Source organism: Tamandua tetradactyla, chromosome 6 (genome assembly GCF_023851605.1).
Source record: "Tamandua tetradactyla isolate mTamTet1 chromosome 6, mTamTet1.pri, whole genome shotgun sequence".
Lineage (NCBI taxonomy): Eukaryota > Metazoa > Chordata > Mammalia > Pilosa > Myrmecophagidae > Tamandua > Tamandua tetradactyla.
In genome coordinates, this window is record NC_135332.1 from 23352620 (window position 1) to 23368584 (window position 15965).

General features: G+C 54.0%; 1 protein-coding gene across 15 annotated transcripts in view; it reads left to right on the plus strand.

The window, feature by feature from the left end:
• Window positions 1-3669: 3669 nt before the first annotated feature.
• HDAC5 (histone deacetylase 5) overlaps window positions 3670-15965 on the plus strand; it is a 34465-nt gene continuing 22169 nt past the window's right edge. For 4 of the 15 annotated variants that reach the window (XM_077164214.1, XM_077164216.1, XM_077164218.1 and 1 more), the window contains exons 1-2: window positions 3671-3840; window positions 9358-9571. In XM_077164214.1, coding sequence (XP_077020329.1) covers window positions 9550-9571 — 22 coding nt within the window. In that variant the 5' untranslated portion in view covers window positions 3671-3840; window positions 9358-9549. Of the gene's footprint in view, window positions 3841-9357; window positions 9572-10257; window positions 10320-11641; window positions 13277-15965 lie in introns of those variants that run through there. The other 11 variants (XM_077164208.1, XM_077164213.1, XM_077164209.1 and 8 more) reach the window with 7 other exon arrangements.

Below are 15965 nucleotides of genomic sequence, written 5' to 3' on the forward strand. Positions count from 1 at the left end.
CCAGCAGGCCAAAGGTTAAATGCCTGGCTCTCCTCCAAGGTTTGTTTCCTTCTAACAAGAGGCCAAATTCACCGCTGGTTCTCAGGGTCAGAAGTTCCGCAATCAGCTTCCAGATCCTATCTACAGTCTCGCTCTGCATTGGGGAAACTGAGGAAGTGGTTAACGAGACAGCCTCTTGACTCTTGTTTCCATAGTGAGTAACCTTGATAGGAGTCTCCGTCTATCCTAGAGTCTCAAAAAGACAGTTCTCTTTTCTGAAAGGGCAGAATCATCTCGACAGCCCCAGCACTCACCACAGGTGCTCAAGAAATGTGTGTAGAATGAAGCCCCACTTACCTGAGGGCTCCTCAGGGCTCCAGATGATGAATTTTGGGGAATGCGGGGACCCTTAGTCACTGAGGGACAGAGGTGATAACCACAGAGACCTCCAGAGAAGAGGGCCTGCTCCTCCAGCCACGTGCTTCTTGTGTTTGGGGGATAAACCCAAGTTTGGATCCCGGTTCTGCTTGTATGAACTCTGTGACTTAGAGCAAGTCACTTAGCTTCTCTGAACTCCAGGTCCCTCACCTGTGACATGGGAAGTGCCTCGCCAAGGTAAACCTTAAGACAGTCACCGACCGTCTTCCCATGTTCCCGGATCCCCAGAGAGGATATTCTAAGGTCTTCCCATGTCCCCAATTGTATTTTTTTATTGAGAAAAATCTTCACATCCATACTTTCTATACATGGTACACAATCAGTGTCTCACAATATCATCACATAGTTGTGTATTCATCACCATGGTCATTTTAAAAAATATTTGCATCACTCCAGAAAAAGAAATTAAAAGAAAAAAACTCATACATGCCATACACCTCCCCCCTCCCTCTCATTGACCACTAGTGCTTCCATCTACCCAATTTATTTTATCCTTTTCCTCCCCTATTATTATTTATTCATTTTTATCCATATTTTTCATTCATCTGTCCATACTTTGGATATAAGGAGCATCAGATACAAAGTTCTCACAATCACACAGTCACACAGTAAACGTTATATCATTACATAACCGTCTTCAGGAATCAAGGCTTTAGAACATAGCTCAACAGTTTCAGGTACTTCCCTCCAGCCACTCCAATACACCATAAACTAAAAAAGGTGATACCTGTATAATGCATAAGAATAACCTCCAGGATAACCTGTCGACTCTGTTGGAAATCTCTCAGCCAGCTGAAACTTTATTTTGTCTCATTTCTCTCTTCCCCTTTTTGGTCAAGAAGCCTTTTTCAATCTCTTGATGCCAGGGCCTGGAATCTCTTGATGCCAGGTCCTGACCCAAGCCTTTTTTGAGCACCTACTGTGTGCCAGGTGATGTGCTATATGCTGGGGAGACAAAAGGAAATGCGATCTTGTCTCTTTTTTCAAATGGCTCATAAATGTTTGGGGAGACAAAACATAAGCTCTTCATAAACAAAATCCCAACCCAACCCAACCCCCAAGAGACATCACAAGGTTGTGCAAGAGTAAACAATAAATGATGGCACCACCATTATGGGAAAAAGGCAGGAGGATCCTTGTCACTGAAGTGACGTGGGCTGGCTCTATGGGGTGGCCCTTCTGCTCAGAGAAGAGTCCAATGTCCATTCAGAAAGTTCTCACATTGGTTTACTCTTATAACACTCATTCACTCCATTCAACACATATTCACTGAGTCTTTCTTTGTGGCAGGACACTGTGCTGAGTGCTAGGAGAGCAGCAGTAAGCAAAAGAGGCATGGTTGTTGCACTCAGGAAGCTTATCGTTTAGAGGGAGAAATGGACGTGAACCTATTATGCCATAAATAGACGTATATTAACAAATTGTGATCAAGGTCAAAGAGAGGATATATAACAGGGGTACCTCCCTAGATTAGACGATCAAGGAGGGCCTCTTTTCAGAAATGATATTTGAGCAGAGGAAAGGGGCATTCCAGAAAGATCAGTCAGGGCAAAGGCCCTAAAGAGCAAGGAGCACACTGTTCAAGGATGTGTACGGAAGCCTCAGTGGCTGAAGTACCCCCCCACTAAGGGGAGAGGTGAGGTAAGCAGGGACCTGATCAGATAGAGAGCCTGGGAGGCTCCCCACCTACCCCCAAGTGTGAGGAGAAGACTAGCTACCACAAAATCCCTGGGGAACTTATTAATAACGAAGATTTCTGGGCTTCATCCCCATTGAAATACAAGCTTTGGGAGTGGGGTCCAGCAATTAGTATTTTTAACAAGCTCCTCTGGTGATTCGTAAATACTCCAAGGTTTGAAAATCACTTTTCTAGGCCAGTTAAGGAGTTCAGTCTTTATCCTAACAGTAACTGAAAAAATGAGAAAGGTTGTAAGCCCTCACCTGATTAGATATGTCTTCTAAGCAGCTCTCTCTGGTTCTGGGAGAGGGCTGGGACAGATGCAGGGAGGGGATCTGTTGTGGGGGGGGAGTGACTTACACTGAGGGGTAGGAATGGAGATGGAACTGAGTGGGAGGATTCATGAGATACTTTGTAGAAAGAACCGCTATCATTTAGTACAGAAACATACATGGTTTTTACTTCCTCTGATTAAAGAAGTAATACACGATTATTGCAAATTTTCAGATATATAGAAAAAGGAAGAAAGTCAAGCTAAACGGTTTGGTATCTATTCTTCTGGGCTTTTTTTAAACACATACATACTCAGACATATGGATCTACTTTGTTGTTGTTTTTTTACAACAATGGAACAAGTCCCTAATTCTTGTTTGAGTCTTGATTTTCAAGAAAACAATAAATCATGACGACCGTTCCAGGTCAAGATAAACCTATATCATTTGTAATGTCTGGATGGTTTTCCACTGAATGGATGTACTCTAGTTTATTTGACGGGCTCTTACTTATGGGTATTTAGATCGTTTCCAACTTTTCATGTCATTATAAACAATCTCTTTTTCTTTCTACGTCCATTTTTGAACAGTGTTCATTCCTTTAGAATAAATTTTTTTAGTGGAATTGCTGGGTCATTGACAAACTGTCTGGGTTTAATCATCAATAACCCATATTGTGTTCTAAGGGTAGTTGTGGAGGAGGATGGCACCAAAGTCAGGGACCGGAAGTCTTTCCTGCGCCTGTTCTGTCCCTTTGAAGGCCTTTGGACTGTTACAACCACACCGGCCTTTCCCAGTGCTTTTCTTTCCCTGGCGTCGGTGCGGTGCGGGTCAAAGCCGGCGAGTTCGAGGCCTGTCAGAGCTACCGACCCTCAGCCGGGGGACCCTCAGGCGGGGTTCCCTCGGCGGTCCTCCAGCCGCTAGGAATCCACCCCCGGCTCCCCTCCCCCACCGCGGGCAGGCGGGGTTGGGAGCCACTTAGGCAGGCAACGATTGCACCATCTTCAGTTTGAAAAGGAAGTCGAGGAAGCGCGGGAAGGAAAAGCCGTGCGTCTCAAAGGCCGAGCCCCAGCATCCAGCCCCCAGACCCGGCCCCCTGCAGCTCCTTCCACCATTACTCGCTGGGCACCGATCCTTTCGCAGCCGCCCCCTCCCCAGCCTTCTGCTGGGTGTGGGCCCTTTAAGAAGCTGTCGCGGTGGCGCTGCTAGCCCCGCCCGGAGGGGAGGGCCGAGAAGGAGGGGAGGGGTTGGTGGCGGCTGAAACCGAGAAGGGGGGGGTCTGGGTTTATTTTTAGCTCTGGGTCAGGTCACGTGACGGGAGTGACGTCTCCGAATGTTGTTGTTGGTGGCGGCGGCGAGCGGAGCCGGAGGAGCTGCCGCAAAGATGGAGGAGCCGTCGAGGAGGCGCTGCCGTTGCTGTAGCCACCACTGCTGCCGCCGCCGCCCGCGAACCCGGAGCTCGAGCCGCAGGGGGTGAGCGCGCTGGACCACCCCGGATTCCAGTCTCCCCTCGACCCCCGGGGGCGCGAGGCTGCGCCCGATTCTCCTGCCTTCGCTGCCCGTGAGCTTGCCGCGCGCCAGCCGCGCTCCGCGCCCCCTTCCTTCCTCTCGGCGCCCGGGTGCCAGCCGGCGTCCCGCGGGAGCATCGCGGGCCCGGGAGCGGGGCCTCGGCTTTGCTGCGCGCGCCGGTCCCCGCCCCTCCCATGCAGGGGCACCTCCCCTGCAGGTAAGGGAGGGGCCTGCCTTCTCGCGACCCGCGCCCCTAAATGGCTTGGGGACGGACCAGGGCTCTCTGATTGTCCCCACCCCGGCGGCGCATGCCGGGATTCGGTGCAGACCTCTCTTCGCTGGACACCCCTTTCTTGGTATTCTGAGGTGAAGGGCGCGATGGCCACCCCACAGCGCTTCTAACCGTAGCTATGGACGTATTCTTGATTTTATGTCCTCGACTTCGGTGCTTGAGAAGGGGGCACTGCGGAGCCCACCCTACTTTTCTTCCCCATTATTCTCACCCCCCCCACCCCCGTGAGGCGTTCCTACGTTTGTTCCCACCCTCTTCTCCCGTCTGACACCCTGAAGCCAGAGGGTGAGAGCCAGGAGATGAAATGTAGCTCCCTCCTTTTCTTGTCTGGGGTGGGAGCCCGTCATCTTTCATCCTGGGTTTAAATCTCATGGAGGCGGTGGGCACTACCAGTGCATTGGTGACTGGGGGGGGAGGTCTGCTTCTCCACCCCACCCTTCTCTGGGGCCCTGTGGAAGATGAGAACTGGTTGTGTGATAAGTAATTAACCTGGGAGTCTGGGGACCTGGAAGAGAGGAGGTGGGGAGGGTCCCCTTTGGGGGAGGAGGTGACCACCTCATCACCCCGCATTAGCTTTCTGAGATGCAGTGTCCCTAAGAGGAAGTGTAGCAGCTGCAGTTCCTTTTTGGGGGGATTGCTAAAGAGACCCACCACTCTGGCAGTGACCACTGTGCTCCTGGGACCTAGGATTAGCTCTGGAGATTGGGGGTGGCTGGTGGTGGTGATTAGGTTTTAGGTCCCAACTGGCGGGTGGCGGGTGGGGGGGTTGGAGCCAGACCATAGGAACAAAACAAAGCAGGGGATGGGAGGTCCAGTAGTCTTGACTGGAGGGACTGCTGGTCAGACTGCCCTGGAGGGTTGGAGACTGGGGCAGCATCCTGCCCTGAGCCTCCTCTTAGGTTCAAAGGATGCAAACAGGGAGACTCTTAGTTTCCCAACTCCGGGGCACTGGGGCCCTGAGCTCATGCTGGCCGAGGGGGTGCTGAACTGAGCTGGGGAAGGCAGGTAAGCATCTCGTTCCAGTCTTCCCTCTTCCCTCCCTCCTCTCTGCCTATGCCCCCCAGCCCCCCCCCCCCCCCAGGCCTGTCCCCAAACACAAGACTTGGGGAAAGGAGCCTGGTTTGCCTCCTGCCCCTTTTCTAGAGTCCTCTATTTGCCTTTTCTCTCCTTGGAGTTGGATTTGTACTATGCCTTGACGAGGTAGGCAAGGGTCTCTCTGAGGTAGAGAGGAGTCCTGTCCACACCCCCACCCTGGGCATCTACACTGTCCTAGGATTGTATGTGTGCCAGGGGCCAGAGAGACCAGGTATCAGGAGCAAGTTCCTTGAGGCAAGGATGGAGGAAGTGTTAGCTCTGTGCCAGCCACCCCTTCTTCCTCAATATTTCCTCCTTCTTTGGCTGAATCTTGTAATTTGGGGGCCCAGGGAGCAGCAGTATCGCATGCCCCACCCACAAAGTAGCTGCAGAGACAAAGATTTGGTTTCCTTCCCTAGGGGTAGCATTTTAGCTGTGTGTTTAGAAATGGGGCCTGGGGCTGGAGTAGGGGGTGGTCGTTTGTGTTTCTTCAGGCTAAGGGGGGGCAAGGAGGGTCGGGAGAGGAGCTAGAGGGAGTGCAGTCAGAGCCAAAGTACCAGCTGCTCTTTAATAATTAATTCTTCCTACTCACATCCCTTTGAGGAGGGATGTCTGGAACACGGCATGAGGCTCAGCCAGCCTGCTAGAGGACGCGCTCCTGTTGGTGGAGGGGGGGTAGGGGAGAGACAGCGAGGGGGGGCGGTTCTTGGCATTTTTGGAGCACTGTCGCTTGCTCATGAATGAAAACCTGATGCAGTCTGTGAGGGGGCCTATTGTAGCTGACTTAGGCTATTCAAACTTTCTCTTTGCTTCTCTTTCCCCGCCCCTATCTCACCCCAGCCCTTTACATCTTGATAGGGACCCTGACTAGTAGTGCTTGGGCGGGGGTATCATCGTCCTGCCTGAGGTTTTAGGGAACACAGACCCAGTCTTCTACCCTCCGCTGCCTCCCTCCCCTCTTCTCCCCCTCCCCCCTCCCCTCCTTTTTTTTTTCTAGAAATAGCAGCCTCCTCCATCTGGCTTATGCAGATGCCTGGAGCTGCGTGTGAGCAGACAAACAGAAATGGGCCGATTGCAAAAATGAATTTGTCAGCCTGGTGTCTTTTTAGCTCCTCTGTTGCCTCCCCCTTCCCCTAATTTATGGCCTGTCCATCCAAGTCGGCCACGGTGCTTGACTCTTCTCTTCTCACCTTCTGTTGGCCAGTTTGGAGAAGGCATAAGGCAAGGGAAGCTCCTGGGGACTGGGGAGAGTGAGCTACTGTGGCCTGGTCAGGCGGGGTCAAGATGAGAGGAACTTGGTGCCTTGGGATGGGAGGGTCTGGGCTTGTAGCTCTTTGATGGAGTTGTTGGGGGCAGAGTGAAGCAGTCTCAGGCTCCCAGGACTTGGACCAGACTGCTGCTTTCCCAGGACAGGCCCTGGCACTTATGACCTGGGTGGGGGCCCCCGGCTAGGTCCTCAGGACTTGGGCCTCCCTCTAGCAGGGCCAGAACTGGTCTATGAGAAGGGGACTGCGTGGTCGTGGTCGAGCTGACGTCCAGGTCCAGGAGGCGTTTGCGGGGATTTGGAGGGAGCTGTTTGAGGGGCGAGATACCTGGAGATACCTGCCGGGCAACCTTGTGAGCAGGTGGCCTTCAGGGCATTACGTTGTTCCATGCCTTCCTCACTTGTCTGCCTTTCTCCTCCCACCCTCTGCCAGAGGTTTCAGTGCTCATGAGTGGGATAGCTAGAGTGTCTGCCCCACCTCCCCTGACTTAGCCATGAGTTGTCGGTTTCCCCTCATTCTCCCTTGACCTGCTGTCCTGGCTGAAAATGGGAGGTGGGTTTGTCCTACTTCAGTGAGTAGGGTCATAACTCTATAGGAGGAGAGAGTTGGCAGCGGGGGGCCAAGACCCTGGGGTCTGCCTACTTAACATGGCCTTGGTAAGGTGGAAGCCCCAGTTGTGCTGGGGGCTCACTGGTTTGGCATCCAAGTATTGGGTCATCCAGGAGCCATATAGCTCCTGGGCCCTGGCTGCCCCCCGAGACCCTCACGTACCAATAGTCAGTGTGTTTCTCTGGCAGAGGAGGGAACAAATAGCTCGCATTTTAACTGTCAGGCTGCCCTTTTTCCCCTCCCCATCCCAGACAAGAATCTATGCCTGTCCTGATCAGACCCTGAATGCTCTTTTGTTTCCCAGGGAGGCCCTGGCTGGCAGCTCCTGTTCTCTCAGGTGGCCTGATAGGGAGTTGACAAACACTCTGTGGGGCTTTGCAGGTGGATGGGGGCACAGAGGTTGCGCTGAGTCCTGCATGGTGGGGAGAAGTGGAGCATAACTGAGTCCTGAACCCACTGGGGTTCAGAGATCCCCTCCTCTTCCTCTTCTCTCCAGTGGGTGAGGATCAGCATTCTTAATACCCACAGATAGGGGGGTAGGTGAAGATGATGGAGGGACCAATCTTGAGCTCGTTTTGTACCATTGAGGCTTCTGCTCCTTGTGAGTGCCTTTCACTAAGGAGATGGGCTGGGCTACTCCGGCTGTTGGGAATCGTGGGAATTTTTGAACCTGAGTTCCCCAGCCCACGGGAAAGGGCGTGAGCAGGATTGGATGCCAGCCCTGATGTGGGCAGGGCCCTGCTAGGGCACCAGTAGCCCCACCTGCAACATTCCTGAGCTTGGCCCCAGCCCTGTGCAGTCTCTTTTGTTCTTACCCCACACTCTTCCCTGCCGGGAGCAATCCAACCCCTTTGATCCTGGACCCCTTCCCCCAGGCCACCTTCCTCCAGCTACAGAATCCAAACCCTGTAAGTGAGAGCAGGGGTCAGCAGGCTTAGGTCCTTGAGATCTTCCTAGCACGTATGTAGGGATGTGTGTTCTTGTTTCTCCACCATGGGTGACTTCTGGCTCCAGTTGAACCCCACCCCTGGGAATCCTTGATGAGAATTCAAAGCTTACTGAGAATTAATCCTGCTGGGAGGCGGGGCTATCCAGGGGGCAGAGCTGATTGCTTGTTTGAGGCTTGGGGAGCAGAGTTAGGGCTTAAACATCTCAACTGCATCTGATCACTTCCACCTACCTTGATTCGTTGGGTATGGGAGGGCCTGCCTTCCTTTGGAAGGAAATGGAACGAGCTCATGTCTGGGGTGGATCGTGGGCTGTTTAGGGATGGACCTAAGGGGGAACATGAGTAGTGTGTAAGGCTTGAAGACTAGTTATGGAGCTGGAGGTGCGGTTGAGGAACTGGAAGAGTGGGGACAGGGTGGCAAACCCACGGTCCTGTAATACTGGGCCATCTCCATTTGTATATTGGAATGGGAAGGACTGTTGCTGGGTCTTTTGGTACTTTTGTGCAAACTGGAGAAAAAGTGTCCCTTGTTCTAGGTGAACCCAGCCTATGTCAGGCAGATAATGGGCTAGATTTCATACTTCCCTGGGCCAGGCCTCCTTACATGGGGCACAACGTGTACCACACACACAGTAGCCCTAGGACTTGGGCCCTGTACCCCAAGTCCATGGGGTACTGGATCTGAGATGGACTGCTTCTGCCTTTCCAAAATCTTAGAAGCTGCGTGGGTTATTAGTAGAAGTGGGTGGTGGGAGTTACCCTCTTGCCCTGACCTGTTTTTGAATGGGGAAGACCAAGACAGAAGTACATACACATTTCCAAAGTTGGGGTGACATAAGGATAAGAAAGCAGGGAGAAAATAACTCTCCCCCTGGGAGTCCCAGCCCAGACTAATAGGGCTGAGATACCAGTTTCTCCCTTACCTTCTGCTGTGAACACCAGATCAGCCCTGCATCTTACCACTGCCATGAAGCAAGTTCAGAACCCTCCCTGCACTTTCTTCTCCCGTGTGCACCCAGTCCCATGTTGGGTACCCTTAGGAGTCCATACGGTTTCCCTGCCTGACACTGGACCCTCGTCTGAGAAAGAGTTTGCGTATGGCCAGTGTAGCTTGCATCCCAGGGGACTGGAAGCCTCACCACTTAGGAAGAGAAGAAATGAGGCTTCTGGTCCAGTTCTGCTGATCACCTCTGTGCTCCTGGGCAGGTGTTCCTCCTTCTCTTCCCCAAGGTCTCCTTCAATTCTCAGACTCCTGAGTTGGGGGCCTCTAATCCTGCTCCATCTCTCCCCAGGGATGCCGTTCTGAGTGCCTGACTGCCTCGCCCCGAAGGATGGCCTTGGATGGGCGTTAGAGGCACGGCGGCCCCGGGCTCCCGTCCCGTCGTCCGTCTGTCTGTTATCGTCTGTCTCTCTTGACATCACTGCAGCTCCACCCCCTCCCGTCCTAGCCCCCAACGCCAGCTTCCTGCGGGCCCAGAGCCGGCATGAACTCTCCCAACGAGACGGGTAAGAGCTGAGCGGCTGGAGGAAGCACCCTGGGTGTACTTGGATGTGATGGGCTTGTGAGTTTCTGGCTCAGCCCAGCTGACCTTCAGGGTCTCTGAGCTGAGAGGGAACGAGGGGGTCAGGAGTGGAGAAGGTTGCAAGAAAAAGAGAGAGACAAACTTGAGATGTTTAACCAGGAGATGGATCTGTGAATCAGCAGTCCAGCCTCGCCCTGGCACTCTGGAGCTCTGTCCCCATACCTGCCACCTCACTTGGGGCCCTTAAATTCCAGCCCTGCCCCGTCAGCTGAGACAGATAAGCCTGAGGATAGGATGGGTGTCCTAAATCTCTCTGGGTGGTCGGCGATGATGTTGGAAGAATTTCCTTACTATATTCTGAATGCCAGCTTCCTTTTCTTGGTGGAGTGTTCCTCTGTGTTCTATGTATTTTTTTCTTATTGGAGGTTTGCAGGGCCCTAGGCCTCTTTGTTGAGGTGTGTGTGTGAGTGTGTGTGTGTGTGTGTGTGTGTGTGTGTATGTGGGGGGGAGGGGCACTGGATTGGGGTGGGGTGACATGTTTGTGGAGGGGTCTCAGCTCTCTCCTCTGAATTCAAGTAACCTACCCCTCCTCTTCTTGGGCCCAGGACACGATGGATTCCTAATTTGGGGTCTTTGACTCTGAGATTTCCTATTCCTCTCTGCTTGTAGGACCCTGCCCAGTACTACCAGAAATAGTCTACGGGTGGGACTCCAAGCAGCTCTGTGTATGGGTAGGTCTGGGTGTGTGCTCATGAGTATGTGTCCAAGTGACCAGAGCTGGACTCTCGGGAGTTTCCCGGATGGGGGAGGGGGTCGTCGTGGGTCATTGTGGTCAGAGAAATGATTGCCTTCTCTCCTTGGCTGTCTTCTCTGTTTTTGCACAGTTTTAAAGGCTGAGAGTTGATCTTGCTTGACTTCAGCTACTCCCCATGGCCCATCATGTCCCCCCACTTTTTTCTGGATGAATAGTTTTCCTTCTTTTAGACATAGGGAAACTAGGATCAGAGATATCAGTCCCCCTTCCTGGATGATGCAGAAAGAAGCAGCTTCGGGAAGGAATCCAGGCCACCCCCAACTCGTTTCCCACCGTCGGCTTGCTGGACCTGATGCTTCTGTTGTGGGGAGACCAGCACAGGTGATAGGTAGAAGAGGCCCTGGCCCTGCAGACTCAGGGAAACTGCAGGCGGGTTGGATTGATGACTGTGTGTCATTTATTTTGATCAAGTCTGTGCTCCCTCCCCTTTCCCCCTCCAGTATGACATAACATTGGCATGGGCTGCAGACAGAGTAGAGCATAGCTGGAGTGGATAGCTGAGCTCCTGAGACCCACTATATCATGTCAGCTTTGCAAAACAAGCCCTTTCCTGTAGGGTTTGTAGTCCCCCCCAGATTCTCTTGCCTCTACCCCTCCCTTCATTTGACCTGTAGGGGCTGGGCTTGTGCCTAGCCTGGAAAGTTCTGTGTGATTCCTGTGCTGGAGGGTGGGCTGCCAAGGTCTGACTTCCTGCTTCCTCCTCTTGGGCTGGGTTGCACAAGGAAAAGGAAAGATCTAGGGGCTTCTCATCAGTCCCTTGCCCATCTCAGCTGGTCACTACTTGTCCCTAGCATAGTACCAGCTGCTCCTTTCTTCTGAGCTACGCCAACTGGCCCAGTAGCCCCCTCTAGTCCCTGCTTCACACTGGGGTAGAGTCTAACTCTTGGCCAAGAGGAGAAGCTGCCCAGAGACAGCAATTGGTGACTTGAGAAAGATATATCCTAGCTTTGGGGCTTCCTTCCATTTGTGGTGAAGGGCTAAAATAATCAACCCAGGATGGATGAGGTTACTGGGTTACCTTTCCAGATGCTGGTGGTCCAAGTTCCCCTTGTAGCCATTTCTGCCTGGGCTGGCAAGAGTGTGATGGTAGCTGGAGATGTCCACCAGCCAAAAGGCAAGCAGCTTGGAAGCAGCTGCTGAGCCCTGCTAGGGGCTCATGCCTCTCTGGCTGGCTTTCCAGCTGCCCCCAGCAGGGGGAGGTGCTGTCTGTTCTTTGTTTGGGAGGGAGGGGGTTGGGTATTGGGATCCTCAGTTCAGGCCTCTGGGCTGGAATCAGGGCTTGGGGGCATCTCCCAGAGGTCCTTCCCACTGCGTTTTCCTGGGGTTCTGAGATTGGCTCTCCTAGTTGTGGGTTTTCCACTGCCCTGGACCAGTCAGACAGCTAGCCTCCCCATAGCTCTGCTCTCCTTCTCCGAGGGGCCCAGCATCTGCTACACCCAGAGCTCAGGGTGGCATCTGGGCTGATGCTTTGGTTGCGTGGAGCCTGGCAGAAGCTGGGAAACCATGTGCCTTGGGACTCCACAGAAGTAAAATGAAACCACGAAATGTAGCCAGAGCACGTGAAGGTCCACTTCCTCTGAAGCCACCCCACAGAGAGTTTTCAGAGCCCCAGAAAGGAAGGGTGTGGGGCCACAGCAGGGGCAGAGGTGGGGAATGATGGGAATGGATTAATCCCCACGTTCCGGCTGCCTTGGCCCCTGAGCACCTCCCACCGTCTCCCTGTACCCCTGAACTCTTGGTCCTGTTTTTCTGAGGTACAAAAAAGCAGGGCTGGAGAAAGGGCAGGGAACTTTCTGCTGTTTCATTCTGTTTCCCCTCCATTTCTCTCAGTACAGGAGCTTTTCTTTTTCACCATTCCTTGCTGAGTATCACTAGCATCCCAAACCCTGGGCTTGGTCCTCTGGGGGGAAAAATGCTCAAGATGGTTTATTCCTGCCCTCATAGCAAACAAGTTAGTAAGAGAATGTTCCAGATAAGGGGCAGCAGGTATAGCTTAGCACTTTACATTTGGGTCCCGGGAAGTGGGAGCTGATCTGCTTACCTCTGGGCTGGGTCGAACGCCAGCATTTGACCTTATTTGTCACTTTTCCAGCCCTGGGGGATGGACAGAGGCCATCTGCTTCCCTGAGGAGGTCATTCCCTGCTCTCTGGCTGCTCTTCAGGCAAAAGGGTGCTGGAGGATTGAGGCTTTCTTCATTTTTCTAGAACTGATTCTCTCTGCATATTCCCCTCAATGGAGTTTAAGGACGGTCAGAATCCGCCCCCTGCCTGGGCTTGGCTCACCCCGGTTGGAGGAGCTTCCCTGGGAGCTGGGGCCTTGGAGAGGAGAGGGCAGGTGTGAGGGCCTGCCATGCCAGCCCATCTAGGCTGTGGGGCCTGGAGGAGGCGGCAAGGTTCCTTATCCTCAGCGTGGGAGGGAGACAAGCTTCATGACAACACCTGCCTGCCCAGCACCTCCCAGCACCCTCCACACTTTCTCTCCTTCCCTTTCCCAGGAGGCAGGGAGGGCAGCTGTCCCCTCCTTTCTGGGTGACCAAAGAAAAAACTGGGGCATGGGTGTGGGGTGGAGCCAGGAACCTCGGCGTCCTGCCTCCCAGCCTTGGGCTCTGCCTGCGAGTGCCCAGGGAAGGCAGGAACCAGCCCTGAGGACGGGAAAGTGGGTCAGTGCTGGCGTGGGGTGGGTGTCTGGAAAGTGGTCTCCTGGCATCCCTTCTCCGCTTAGATGCCCCCCTGGCACACCTCTGCACTCACCACAGATTGAGGTCTGTTCTCCACTCTCTCTCCCTGCACCATCATTCCAAAGAGATGGAAGGCTTACAGTGGGACCATCAGAGGAGGCAGGATCAGCCATGAGAGGATGTAGAAGATGCCAAAGTAGGTTTTCACATTTTACCTGGATTGAGTTTCAAATGAGAGGGTTCAGTGAGCAGCTAATAGGAGACCTGGCACCCCACAGCCCATCTGGGGTCATCCTGGCCCAGCCCTTGGCTTCTTTGTGCTATGGACAAAACAGACCTTGCTTTCCTCCTTTCAGTCAGGGCCTCCGCCCCAGCCTTTGGACCCAGTAGATGAGAGCCTGGAAGAGTCAGAGTCAGCATTGGGCTTTTCCCCCTCCAGAGTTAGAGGGTTAGGAGGCCAGAGCCCAACGTCTGAGGGAGGGGACCGGATCACTGCGGTCCGGGGAGGATGGTTCTGGTTCTGGACAAGACTCATGTACTCCATGCCTAGTGAGTAGTCTGTAGGGTTTGTGGAATGGCACATGAAATAGCTGGGTGGGATGTGGGGGCGGGGCTTGGAGAAGAGAAATGAACCAAGAGGAAAGGGGCTAGAGCAGGAAGGATTGAGGTTAGACATTAGGAAGATCTTACAGTATCACCTGAATCTCAGGAGAAGAAAGAAAGACACCTGCCCCTACTCTAGGCCCCTCTGATACTCCCCTGGAGGATTCTGGGACTTGCACCAAGAATTGTTTGGCTGTGTCTGACATCTTGTTTTCCACTTCACACTGTTACTTGAAGCACTATCAGTGGTAGAAGCTAACCCTGAACCCCTGGCTGTGATCACCTGTGGGTGCCCAGTCTCCTGTATGCTCCTGTCTTCCCCAAGCAGGGAGCCCTCTTTCCTTAGGCTACTGGCTGCTCCAGGTTCCGAAGGCCCTGCTTTAAAAAGGCCTGGTAACTAATGAATTATCTATCCAGAACAGGGCTCCCCCTCCTCACTCTCCTGTGCCTGGGGCAGGCACAGAGAGCCAGGACAAGGCTAGCCAGCCCTTCTGGTTGCTCCTAGCGTGGGTAGGTGGAGTCCTGGGCTGGGAGGGGCTGCTGCCCCTGGCTTTCTGGGCTGCCACCCTACTGAGGGGACCTTGACCTTCCCTTCACTTCCTCTTGAGAGGACCTGTTTGGCCAGGATGAAATTGAGGAAGGGGCTAGGGTAGGGAGCAGGCAATAGGGTCCACAGACCTGCCCTGAGATGTCCAGGACCCTATGGGAAGCACTAGTCCATTGCCTTCTTTCTAGGGTCAGCCCTGGATGAGAAGCTGAAGCTCCAGACCCCTCCCCCTAGCCGCACAACCGACACATCCTAGCAGTCATCTAGGGCCTGGGAAAGTCTGTCTCTGCCAGCTCGAGGCACCTGGGATAGGCTTCCCCGCCTGCAGGCGGGAGGCCTCTTTGCCATTCCTGGTAGGCAGAAACCAGCTGGGAGATGGACTACAGGAGCCACAGCCACCGTGTCCTTGGTTGGCCAGCTCCTCCCGGGCTCCCGACAGGAGGGTGAGGTCATCCAGTCCAGGGAGAGGACAGGTGTCCCTGGCTCCATGCCTGGAGAGGGGGGCAAGGAGGGGCTAGAAGGATGCTCCAGAAATAGCAACTGTCACATCAGGAAGGGGGACAGGGGCACAGACCCAGGAATAACCAGGCTATTAAAAGGCTCCAGTGAGGTCAGGAGGCCAAGTGGGATCTCTGCACCAGTGGGAGGTACAACCTTAGGAGAAGAGGTTGGCCAGCAGGACCCAAGGAGCACTACTCTGCCACACCTGAGGCTGGTTGGGAGGGTCTGGATGCTGGATACCTCTAGACTCTTCCTTGGAGGGACTCTCCAACCTCATCTGTTCCGACTTGGGCACTGGGGGTCACCATGCCTGTCAACAAAAACCCTAGGGCAGATACATGCATGCCCTTGAGTGGGAGGCAGGAGAGTGTGGTGGTTAGAGCTCGGACTTGAACCTGAGACATCCCAGTCCTACCTTGTAAGCAGCTGTGTGACCTAGGGTGAGTGACTCATCGCTCTGTGCCTCAGTTTCCCCATCTATACCTATCTCCTGAGATCATCATGCAGAATAAGTGAGTTGGTATGTTTGCTGGTCTTAGCATTGTACCTGGCCAGGGAAGAGCTACCTGTGCTTTGACAATGGGCAGGTGCCATGAGGTTCCCTTCCCTAGGCTGGGACTGGGCTAAGGACTGCCAAAGAAGAATCTCCCTGTCCTCCCTAGAGGGAAGCTGGGGCAGCCTCTGAAAGTGACACTCCAGATTGGGTGGGAAGGACCTGTCATTTAGCTGCTACTTTGGGGTGTCCCTGCTGGTTGAGGGGGTGGGAAGACTCATCCCAGCTCTGAGGGAGTGGGAGCAGAAGCTAAACAAACTCCCATCTGACTGTTAGAGGGCTCCGGGCAAGTGCGAGGTGGCCCTTTCTGCCAACCTCCCCCAGGCCCTTCCAGCTGCCTTACTACTACTCTGGGCGGCAAGAGGGAAGAGAGAGCATCCAGTCTATCTTCTCCGTGTCCACTACCTTCCTGCCAAGAGCGGTAGTCGGAGCTGCTCCCAGATGTACGGGTACCCTGGGCTGTGCCCTTCTCTGGCCCAGTCTCTGGCCACCCAGTTCTGTGGCCTTGGCCCTGAGTGCAGGCCCTCCCCTGTTCCTATCCCCCTCGCCTGGCGCTTCCTCCTGGGGTGGAACGCGCCTCCCCCCATGGGGCCTCCGCCAGGCCCGGGCTCCTGGCAGCCGGCCGGCGGCTCCCTGAGCATGCTCCACCTATTTATAGACAGGGCCCTCCCCCAACTGCTA